This window comes from Sinocyclocheilus anshuiensis, unplaced genomic scaffold (assembly GCF_001515605.1).
Source record: "Sinocyclocheilus anshuiensis isolate Anshui unplaced genomic scaffold, SAMN03320099.WGS_v1.1 scaffold454, whole genome shotgun sequence".
NCBI classification, from domain to species: Eukaryota; Metazoa; Chordata; class Actinopteri; order Cypriniformes; family Cyprinidae; genus Sinocyclocheilus; species Sinocyclocheilus anshuiensis.
The window spans coordinates 2,573,514-2,585,504 of NW_015548217.1; the positions used below are offsets into that span (position 1 = coordinate 2,573,514).

General features: G+C 34.9%; 2 protein-coding genes across 2 annotated transcripts in view; one reads left to right on the top strand and one right to left on the bottom strand.

The window, feature by feature from the left end:
• The window catches only part of LOC107654017 (synembryn-A-like), a 13,489-nt gene extending 10,264 nt beyond the window's left edge, over positions 1–3,225 (top strand). The window contains exons 10-14 of the mRNA XM_016440895.1: positions 510–660; positions 1,757–1,852; positions 1,949–2,093; positions 2,586–2,865; positions 2,939–3,225. Coding sequence (XP_016296381.1) covers positions 510–660; positions 1,757–1,852; positions 1,949–2,093; positions 2,586–2,865; positions 2,939–3,068 — 802 coding nt within the window. The 3' untranslated portion in view covers positions 3,069–3,225. The remainder of the gene's footprint in view (positions 1–509; positions 661–1,756; positions 1,853–1,948; positions 2,094–2,585; positions 2,866–2,938) is intronic.
• A 2,266-nt stretch (positions 3,226–5,491) lies between these two features.
• On the bottom strand, positions 5,492–11,928 carry LOC107654019 (interferon regulatory factor 3-like). The gene is made up of 9 exons (XM_016440901.1): positions 11,852–11,928; positions 10,486–10,739; positions 10,055–10,237; positions 8,452–8,629; positions 8,335–8,366; positions 8,175–8,217; positions 8,009–8,074; positions 5,770–6,027; positions 5,492–5,675 (listed from the first exon to the last, which is right to left on the bottom strand). Exons 3-9 carry the CDS (start codon positions 10,217–10,219, stop codon positions 5,545–5,547), a joined length of 873 nt encoding a protein of 290 aa, XP_016296387.1. The 5' UTR covers positions 10,220–10,237; positions 10,486–10,739; positions 11,852–11,928; the 3' UTR covers positions 5,492–5,544.
• Positions 11,929–11,991: the final 63 nt, after the last annotated feature.

Here is an 11,991-nt window from a genome sequence, read left to right on the forward strand (position 1 = left end):
AACTGTTCTGGAACAGTGTTGTAAATACAACTTAACCACTGATTTCTAGTCGTGTCCTCTTTTGGAAGACCAAATAAAGTAGTTTCGCTTTCACAACTAAACACACAACGCCTTCACGACGTGGCGGCGGCGGCAACAATACTACAGCGAGAATAAAAGCGTGAACATTTGGGCGGCGTTATGCAAATCTTCCCACATCGTGACGTAGGTATGTGGGGGCGTGTTAGAACTAGCCATTTTAGGTAGGCGTGGTTGACTCTTAACTTTTATAAAGAATATCTCTTTGGATTTGAGACTTTAGTCTTTGCAACTTTACAGATCTTCTTTATGCACCAAGAGCTTGTAACACTCCAAAGAGAAAGGAAAACTTGAAATCGCATCATATGACCCCCTTAATAAAAAATACGAGCTGTGCATTTCTACATTTTAGTTGGATTTGTAAACTGACACAGGGAGTGATTTCACCACACGCTTGTCCTGATCTCTCTCTCTCTCTCTCGTGCTCTCAGGCATGCAGTGAATATGCTGTCTGCTCTCCCGTTGAGCTGTCTAGACGTTCTGGTATCTGTGCCTCTGGCTCCAGACTCACACCAGACGAATGGAGCCAACACGGACTGTGTGCACAACCTGCTCATGTACATGGAGAGAAAACTAGAGCAGGTGAAGAGAGAGTGAAAGAAAATAATAGATTATCATGAATCATCTTTATCTTGATATGTTGAGATCAAATCATTAATTCATCTATAAAACGCACTGTAATTTCCAGACTGTAACTTTCAGCTCCAAACTATCCTGAACTGTGCTGTGAAAGACAGCAGACAAGGAAACTCCAAGTCTAAATTATGCCTTAAAGAGACTTACAAAATATCAGTCAATACTAATTATTAACAATCGTTTCTTATGCTCACCGAGGCTGCATTTATCTGATCGAAAAATACATAAAATCAGAAATGTTGTGAAATATTATTAGTATTATTTCTGTTGTAATATATTTTAAATTGTAATGTATTCCTGTGCTGCAAAGCTGAATTTTCAGCAACATTACTCCAGTCTTCAGTGTCACATGATCCTTCAGAAATCCTAATATGCTGATTTGCTGCTCAAGAAACATTTCTGATTATTATCAATGTTGAAAACATGTTTAATATTTCTATCCTACTTTTTTTAGGATACTTTGATGAATAGAAAGTTCAAAAGAACATAATTTAACAGCAAAAATCTTTTGTAACATTGTAATAATAATTAATAATAATTTATGCATTCAGCAGACGCTTTTATCCAAAGCGACTTACAGTGCATTCAGGCTATACATTTTTCACCAGTATGTGTGTTTCCTGGGAATTAAACCCATGACCTTTTGCGCTGCTAAAGCAATGCTCTACCACTGAGCCACAGGAGCACATTATAAATGTCTTTACTGTTACTTTTGATCAATTTTATGCAGGCTTGCTGAATAAAAATCTCTTAATTTCTTTAAAAAAAAAAAATGTTAATTAAAAAAAATCTTACTGACCCCAAACATTTGGATGGCAGAACTGTAGTAATTTTTAATGCAGTTTTATTTATTTTGTTAAAATTTGAAACATTCAGAGCATTTAATTCTAATGATTAGAAAGGATGGAGAAAACTATTTATAACAATTTTTATATAGTTTTTCGACAATAAAACCTGGTCTTTAATAGTGAACCTCAGAGGGAAACATTATGTTATGCTTGTTATTTTTGACTTTTTCAACACCGTGGCGTTTCACATGCAGGGGGAAAAGGTCAAAGAGAGACTGACCCCTGTGCTGAACTCGCTGACCGAATGCTCCAGAGCTCATAGAGACACAAGACACTACCTCAGACAACAGGCATGACTGCTATTTTACATTATTATCAGCAAACACACCGTCTAAAAATACTTGTATTGTTTTTTATCAAGGTTTTTTTGTTTTTATCGAGTGCAGATTCTGCCTCCATTAAGAGATGCCAGCACTAAACCTGAGGAGGGAAACACCATGAGGAATCGTCTGGTCAGACTGATGACAAACCTGGACACTGAGCTCAAACACTGCGCTGCTGACCTGCTCTTCGTGCTGTGCAAAGAGAGCGGTAATGCACAGAAACACATATTAACCACAAATACCTCTCAAATATTCTGAAAAAAAAAAATACAGAATTTTCCTCCAAAAACACATAACAATTGTTAATGTTTTTGCAATTATGCCATCTGAGTTTTTTTGCTTATCCCATTAAATAAAATGTGAAAAAGGTAACTGCAACTTTTTATCTCACAATTATGACTTTTCTTCTTAGAATTGATCATTTGTGTCTCACAGTTCTGAAAAAAAGTCAATAAAAAGTCACAATTACCCTTTAATTTTTTTATTTTTTTTTCCATTTTCTTCCCTGTTAAAAACCATTTTTTTCTTAGCAATAAGAATTTATATTATTGTAATATTTAATATTTTATTAGCATTAAGATTTAACAAATTGTTTTTTGTTTTTTTTTTATTTTAATAACCTGAACAAACTATAAAGAACCCTTTGTTCAATGGATGTTAAAGGTTCTTTATATAGTTTTTTCCCCCCCGGATACTCTAGTGAGGCGTTTCGTGAAGTACACTGGATATGGAAATGCCGCTGGGCTCCTTGCCACCAGAGGCTTGCTAGGAGGTCAAAGGTCAAAGGCCACATCATCAGGCACACAGTACTCCAGCGATTCGGACTCTGACACCGAGGAGTACCGGCAGATCAAAGACAGAGTGAATCCAGTGACGGGACAGGTGGAGGAGGAGCAGCCTGATCCGATGGAGGGAATGACGGAGGAGGAGAAAGAGGAGGAGGCTCACCGGCTCATCAGTCTTTTTAACAAACTCTCAAAGTAAGGAACTTAAACCACTGAAAACCCCATACACACATACTGCTTTAATACTCTCATATTTTTTCCTAAACAGGGATAATATGATTCAGCCAATGGGATTGAACGAAGAAGGTCAGCTGGTGCCACTGTCAGAGCTCAGGGACCTTTCAATGGAGGAGACGAAATCAGAGGAAGAACATGATGATCTGGAGAACGTGGAGTAGAATCGGCATAGAAGTGATTAAAATGTTAACAGTTTATCACATAACCTCACCTAGACATAACCATTAATTGACGCACAACCAGTCTCAAAAGTTTGGATCAGTAAGATTTGTTATACTTTTATTTAGCATGGATGCAATGAATTCATCAAAAGTGACAGTAAAGGTGTTTGTGATGTTACAGAAGATAAAACATTAAAATGCATTACAGTTCAGAAATATTCAGCACAACTGTTTTCAACATTGATCATAATCAGACATATTTCTCAAGCAGCAAATCTGCTCATTAGAATGATTTCTGAAGGATCGTGTGACACTGAAGACTGGAGTAATGATACTCCAGGATAGGAATAATTATATTTTAAAATATGAATATTAAAATGTTCAAAATGACATTAAAATAGAAAACAATTATTTTGAATTGTAATAATATTTCACCATTTTTACAGTATTTCTAATCAAATAAAAGCAGCCTTGGTGGGCATTTTTTTTAATTAACATTAAAGAAATCTTACCAAACTTTTGAAAGGTAGCGTATATATATATAAATGTGACCCTGGACCACAAAACCAGTCATAAGGGTCATTTTTTGAAATTGAGAATAAATACGCTTTCCATTGATGTATGGTTTGTTAGGATCGGACAATATTTGGCTGAGATACAACTATTTGAAAATCTGGAATCTGAGGGTGCAAAAAAATCTAAATATTGAGAAAATCATCTTTAAACTGTCCAAATTAAGTTCCTAGCAATGCATATTACTAATCAAAAATTAAGTTTTGATATATTTATGTTAGGAAATTTACAAAATATCTTCATGGAACATGATCTTTACCTAATATCCTAATGATTTTTGGCATAAAAGAAAAATCTATAATTTTGACCCATACAATGTATTGTTGGCTATTGCTACAAATATACCCCAGCGACTTAAGACTGCTTTTGTGGTCCAGGGTCACAAATAATAAAGATTACATCATAATTATTCAATTAGTCAATGCATTTATGTGTTGTGAAGGATTCTATGTTCTTTAAATGTTCATTTCTTTTCTGTGAATGTAGAATCAGTGGTAAAAGTTAGTTGTATCCGCTAGTGTCCTGAACAGGTGGCAGGACATGTTGTGGGGTTCTTGGTTTTTATTTATGTTGTGTGGCCCTGAGAAGCTCCGCCCACAGTGAAATCTCATTGGTGCAAAAATCCCTCTCCACATAGCTGAATATTAAATGTTAAACTTGCATGTGAACCGGTTTGACTGATTCATTGTATAGAACTGGCTCAAATGATTCACTCAAAAATCTGATATCATGGCTTGCAATCAGGTTTTACTCTTCAAAATCAATATCTTTCCAATGAAATGTTTGGAACAGGGCATAACCACAATGTATATTGTAGAATAGAAATGTTCTTGACGTTTCCACGACATTGAAGAACAGGCCTGGAAAAAACAGAGAAATCCTTGAAATTTCCAGGTTTTACATGACCGCAATACTAAATGCCAACCTCTTAGTTCATATCAGCTGAAAAGAAAGCTGAAGAAACACGACACGGCAATGGAACAACAGTTCGCATTCAGTTCAGATTACTGTCAAAGATATAACAACAATGAAATTCAGGCCAAGAAAAGACTAAAGAGCATACTGTAAATAGACAACATTATTCACAATATTGTGTAAGAGAACTGTGGTAGTGTAAAACAGACTCAAAACACACATTAGACTTGGATTTTAGCCGTTTTTAAATGTTTCATTCTCGTTCTTTCATCATAGCACACAACACAAGATCTATTTGAAAACTGACCACACTTGTAAACTTATCTTTGCATTTTTATCTGCAGAATCATTGACAATTCCTTTGTACCATTACTGAAATTCTGCTCTCCAGTATTAGTCCACACACCTTCAATAAATACAATTAACCATGGAGTCACCGCTAAGTAAACTGTTTAAGAAACTGTTTCAATTTAGGAGCCCGGTAAGTGTGCAGTCAAGTCTTTCCTCTTTATCTTTTTAACACAACTCCATCATTTGCTCCAGAGAGAGCTGGAGCTCCACCGACTCCAGTGAAGACGCCCCGTTTGCGACAGCCATCGTCTTCAAATCCTCCAGTGAAGTCAGAATAACCTAAAGAAACCATATAAAGAGAGAGTGAATGGGAAAGATGAAAATAAAACATACATTTTTTATTTTATTTGACTTATTCAAATTATAACACATTTTATGCGCAAAGATATGAAATTTGGTGCAGATGTTGATATTTATATGGTCAAGAAGTAAGATGAAATTGTGACAGCTTGTAATGTAAATCAGTCAGACTTTTATAACAGCATAAAATGCATATAAATCACTCTATATCTCTTAATAGTATGTCTTAGTACGATCTGTTTCCTACGTTGTTGTGATTTGATCTGAACGGAAACAGTCCCTGTGGGAGCTAACAGGATACTGTTAGGAAACATAACCAGTGGTGCTGATTTGAAGATCAGTGATGAATCAAGTACAAAAATACCAACATGTTTCCCTGATACGTCAGTCTGAAACCAGTGTCATTCTCCACCAACTGTTCCTTCACCATCTTCCCTTTATAATAAACCTTAATCCGAAAAAATGTCTCTGTGAGGAAAACATATGAATAGAAATAAAGCTGTGTGAGTAATCAAACACCAGTAATTGATGTGAATATGTGATGATCTTGGGATCCACCTACCCAGTTTTGGCATAGGAATGCTACCCTGATGACCCACACCTTCACCATCAGGTTGATACGCAGCCGTCGCCCCCTCAGGCGGCGAAATCTGCCCCAAAACACCAACACCACCCTCAGGTGAAGAAAAGGGCGCATGAGTATCAATTATCTGATAATGGAGCTCGGTATACTGGGATTCTGGACATGGACTGGTTTCTTGGAAAAGTCCTTGATCTTCGAGCCCCAGATATAACTGATCTGGATTCCAAACTTCATGAACTGGAATAAAAATGAAAAGGCTGTACACATACACAATACACTGCCCTTTAAATCATTATATACGTGACTTATGCTCACCAGTGCTGCACTTATTACATAAAGTAAAAACAGTTTAAAAGAATTGTTTTCCATTTGAATATATCTTTAAGTGTAATTTATTAAAGCAATAAGCCCTGTGACCTTAGCGGTTATAAATTCATTGTAAACCACGGCTTCACGGGGCTTATTGCTTTTATAAAACGGTTATTCCATATACGTAGTAAGGTTTCACAAAATAAAACGGAGCAAATAAAGTGTAATGATATTAATAAAAACAGTATTCTTCCACCAAACAATGGACCCTTTTCACAATCCCACAAGCTGAACCCTTTTCAGCATCGTAAATCCTCGAAAGTTTTTCATATTTGTAATTTTAAAAAAATGTATGTACATTTATACCACTATTCTTTGTATTATAACACCTTTGCATAAAATTACAAAAAAACAGTTAACGCTAATGCGAGGGTGTTTCTAACGCAGCGTCTATGGGAGGGATGGTAAATTTGACATCGTTCTCTCTTCTGACAGCCGTTATCAGTCTCATAATATTTTTTTCCTTTTATTGAAAGTCATGAAAACACTATCGTGGAGTTTTTATTTTGCTATTTGAGCAAATGGGAATGCAAAAAAAAAAAACACAGGCAGAAGTACAGCATATTACAACACAGGTATAAATTGATTATTAAATTGTTTAATTAGGGTTTGTACATATTTTCCGTGACAGAGTTCAAGATAAATCCTTTAATCTTACTACTGGAGCTGCTAGTTTGCCAGTTTCAAATGATTAATAAACAGCAAGCACCAACTATGCAAAAGCGGCAGTCCTTCCGGTGCACTCAGTGTACTCACTCACTCATTTTCATTCACTCCTTCTAGTGAACTGAATTAGTGACCTAATGTAGGGAATAGTGAATGAGGGTATAGGGGGCGATTTCGGACACAGCCGAGGAGTGACAACAGTGAAGGAGGAGAGGGTTGCACCGGAAATGTGAAAAAAGTCCATGTAGTACCTCAGAAACAGTTGTGGTTGCAACCAAGTGGCAACCTCTCTCGTGAAGCCAACACGGAAGTGACTAAAACTGCAATTCATCGACTGTTTGCCCATTTTCGATTATCCGGGGGTGACGCGCGGTGACGCGCTGCCAGGATGGCGACGGCCGCCTCCGCCCACTTTTGAGATTCAAAAACGCTCTTCGGAAATCTACGGCTGACGTCACGGACACTACGTCCATGTTTTTATACAGTCTATGGTTGCAACAAAGCGGTTGCCAAGCAACACACAAAGTAAACAACAGCTTCGAACGCGGCTCAACCAATTAGAATCAAGGACTGGAACTATCCGTTTTATAAATCACAAATTTAGGATGATTTCTGAAGGATCTTGTAACACTGAAGGCTGGAGTAATGATGCTGAAAATTCAGCATGGATCACAGGAATAAATTACATTTTAAAAAACATATTCATATAGAAAACTGTTATTTTGAATTGTAATAATATTTGGCAAAATTACAGTTTTTACTGTATTTTTAATCAAATTAATAAATAAATGCAGACTTGGTGAGCATAAGAGACATCTCAAAAAATCATAATTATTCTATTTGACAGATAACGTGTAGGTATATTAATTTTAATATATAATATATTACTTTTATAATAGCAATATATATAATAAACTTGCCTCCTTCCGAGATGGATGGATATATAATAAAACAATTATCTTTTAAAATAAAATGCTATTTCAATTTCATTTTATTGGCATGATTGTAAAAAAAATACTATAATACTATAGTATAAAATACTATATTGAACATTATCCAACCATACAGAGACTAAAAACCTAAAATAAAGGCAATCAAATCAATTAATCTATAGCATATAATGCTTTGTATTACAACCTGCTATAATGAAAATATAGTATCTTTTCTAGTCTTTTCAATCTACCTCGTGAGGGACTTTCCTTAAGGTTTAGTCCTGTGAAATCTTGCTCCAATCCTTGGGGTGGATGTGCTAAGAAATATAAAAGTAAAACACACTGTCATCACGATGAAAGGCCTACCTCACAAATTTATAAAACAAATGCATGGCTGGGTATAAAATGCTGTCTTACTAGAGAACATGTCGCTATCCTCCACATATAGATCTGGTGAGAACTAAAAATGGAAAACAAATTTCCCAAGTCAGTGTGTGTATGTCTTATCTGATGCCAGAGGCTTGAGAGTGCTTTAAAGAAAAAAAAAACAGACAAATGTGATGAAACAGATACTCGCATCAGTCTCTTGAGAGCCCTCAGATCCCAAAGCTGAAGAGGAGAGAACACAAATATCAGATTTAACAGTTCAATCAATCTTCTTAATGGCAGCAACCACAAATGTAATGTTTCCTACCTGCAGAATGAGGTTCAGATGGAAACTGATAGACTTTATGTGGATTAGCGGCATCGTTCTTTTTGTCAAATATCATCTTGAAGCCTTTTGCACGAAGAGCGCTACGGAAGTTTCTCTTCCAAACAGAGTGATCTCCATTTAACCTGCCATCTCCAGCGGCACTCGTCTGAGCCCAGGCCTGACGGGACAAAATACAGATATCAGAAGAAAGGGACTCCTGTGGTTATAACATGTCTGCTCTGATGATAATGCCGTGGTTCTGTGATACATACTTTTGTACTGAATGATTTATATTGATATAGGTATTTACTTGGTACTCAAAGATACTTCAAAAAATTCTACAATGCATTACTTACATTAAATATAATATGTGGTGTTGCCTGATGATAATAAATATAAATGTATAAATGCTGATTGTAATGGTAGTGTAGTAATTCTTTGGTAGAATATAAGGTACTAATAATATCCCACTGAATTACCATAGTATTATTATTACCTTGGGGTACTTGAAATAATATAATAATACTTATTTTTTACTCGTGTAAAATACAATCCCTTGTAAAAATAAAAAAAAATAAAAACAGTATACTTAAGTGCATGTTTTAGGACATTTAACTGCACATTATTTGCAATTAAATGAAAATATATTACAGTTTAAATATACATTAAATGCATTTTTGCAGTTTTGACCCATTTAAGTAGGACATAAAGGGTTAGTTCACCCAAAAATGAAAATTAGTCCATAAATTACTCACCCTCAAGCCATCCTAGGTGTATATGACTTTCCCTTTGTTCACCCCCCGGAGCCATGTGAGACACTTTTTATTAAGGATGGGCGCTTTTTATTTAACTTCTTTTGGACTGAAGCACTGCAACACCCACTGACTGCGATTAAACAGCTTGGAAGATCAAAGACTATTTTTAATATAACTCCGACTGGATTCGTCTGAAAGAAGAAAGTCACATACACCTAGGATGACTTGAGGGTGAGTAATTTATGGGCTAATTTTCATTTTCGGGTGAACTAACCCTTTAAGTACCTGTAATTTCATAATTCTATTTGTTTTATGTGATTAAACTGTATGGCCAAGTGCACTGACAAGTATATCAGCACAAATATATGTTAATGTAACTTCTATTGAACCATGTATTTAAATATATTTGTAATTAAACATTTGTAACACTGCTGCAAATGTCTAATTACACATGTATTGATTTATATAAAGTTGCAATTTAGTACACTTAAAAATATTACCTTTCAATGTACAGTAGTAACACACTACAGGTAAAATTACAATCATGTACTTTTGTTTTAGCATGCTAGTCAATACATAAAAGTAAGTGTACTTTAAAGCACGACAAAACACCTTAAAGTGAAACTTTTAATTTGACATTATTACAAAGTGCACTATTTCATAAATATTATATTACCTGCCCGTACATTTACATAGTTTGTAGTATTGCAAGTGCACATTTAATATAATTAAACACACTTCTTTTCACAAGGGATGCCACAAATATGGTACAGTAATTATTGTCCTGAAATAGGGTCTTCTACATAGAAATGTATTAATGATGAATGACAAATAATGTTTATTTTCACCTTGAATATGAGGACATCATCACTGTTGGAGTCCTGTCTTAAAGCATGCTTCCAGGGAATGCTAAACTGTCTTTGTTCTTTATGGGTCCAGCACACTCCAGGATAACTTCCACTTTGGATTTGTTCACACAGCCAGGGCACAAAGAGCGGTTTTGGTTGAGCCATGATGCATGTACAATGTACCTGCACAAACAAAGCAACCAAAACCATGCTGAAATATCCGTATAGTCATACACAAACTCTCACAAGTGCAACAAAACCATAAAATACAGCTGTCACTGTCTGAAACTTAATATTGTTAACTATACAATTATAAACACTTATATCACAGTTAACATTTTCATTTTAAAAATGAGCTATCTTAGGAAGACATTCTGTATAAATCGAATGCATTCGTATAATAAACCTTAAGTATAATAAGAAAAACACACTTATCGTTCTTTAATGGTATAAACAACAGCGACCGTGCGTTCTGTGGCCTGTCGTGTTCTTCAGCGAGCTCTTCAGATGTGTGGACGATGAGACGTGTTTTTCTCGTCAGTGCTGCTTTAATACTGAACTTTCTTCAGCAGTTTGTGTCTTACGATCAGGTGTTAAACATTACTCGGGAAATCCGTCAGTTTCGATTTCCTATTTTGAGGCCATTGCACACGTCGCTGCAGGAGTTTCTTACCTCAGATGAGCACTAGATGGCGGAGACGATCATTCAAAAGAAAATCTATTTGATACGACTATTGAATAACATAGGTTTGAACAACGTAAAACTCATTAACGACATTTTTTTAAACATATTGTTGAATTAACCACTTTAATATGTTACTAATTAGCACATTTATCAGATTCATTTATATATATTTTAGTGGGAATTTGATGCAGAGCTGTACTTCCCTTCTTTTATCATCTAATAATCCTGCTATATATATATATATATTAGTGCGGTCAAACGATTAATCGCATCCAAAATAAGTTTTTGTTTACATAATATGTGTGTACTGTGTATATTTATTATGTATATATATATACACACACATGCATGTATATATTTAAGAAAAATACGTTATATGTGTATATTAAATGTATTTATATATAATATAAATTATATAAATATAAACATGTAAATATTTTTAAATGTATACTGTATGTGTGTGTATTTATATATATACATAAATATACACAGTACACGTTACATAAACAAAAACTGTTATTTTGGATGCGATTAATCGCGATTAATCGTTTGACAGCACCTATATATATATATATATATATATATACTGAAGTGCTTAATAATGCACAAAACCTGCACACGCCTATTTGTATTTCCTATTATGAATAGTTTCCACATTATAATCATCAACATTATATTTATCAAAACAATCAAAACTGCCATCCTTCTCCATCTGTTAAAAAAAAACGTAAGTTCTAAGTTATAATTGTCTACGAAACTAAGAATGTAAAGTTCATTAGGGTCAGAAAAAATACTGTATAATACAATATAATTCAGTGGCGATGTACTTTTTGACTTTGCATATTTGCTAATTTATGTAAATTGTAGGTCAGAGTTGTACTTTCTTGTTATACTTTTGGAAAATATTCCAAGACATTTCTATTATCAGAAAAGAGCGAGACATTTTGTCCTTTTTAAGTTCCTGGCTGGAAATAACTTGCTGCAAAGGTAAGGAATTGCTAACGAGAAGATATAGAGAACATGTGGTGTAGAACAACAGAAATAATAAACAGTAACAGGAAAAAGAGGAACTGTAATGAAGTCATGGCCAAAGTTCAAGAAAAAGTACAAACCTTTGCATTCAGTCATTTAGGGAAGAAAGTTCTGTTGAAGCCAAAAACGGTTTCAAAAGATCCGACATAACTGTGATCATTACACCCGTCACAATAGTTCTTTTCCAGTGAACGGAGACTTCTCACCGTAAACCTGAGGA

What these genes read in the sequence shown, in the direction of transcription:
- LOC107654019 (XM_016440901.1), bottom strand. Translation starts at nt 10,219, where the DNA reads ATGGCTCAACCAAAACCGCTCTTTGTGCCCTGGCTGTGTGAACAAATC. An exon ending in TAAGGAAAGTCCCTCACGAG is followed by an intron (nt 6,028 to 8,008) that starts GTAGATTGAAAA and finishes TTTTTATTCCAG; the next exon opens with TTCATGAAGTTTGGAATCCA. An exon ending in CATTCCTATGCCAAAACTGG is followed by an intron (nt 5,676 to 5,769) that starts GTAGGTGGATCC and finishes TTTTCCTCACAG; the next exon opens with AGACATTTTTTCGGATTAAG.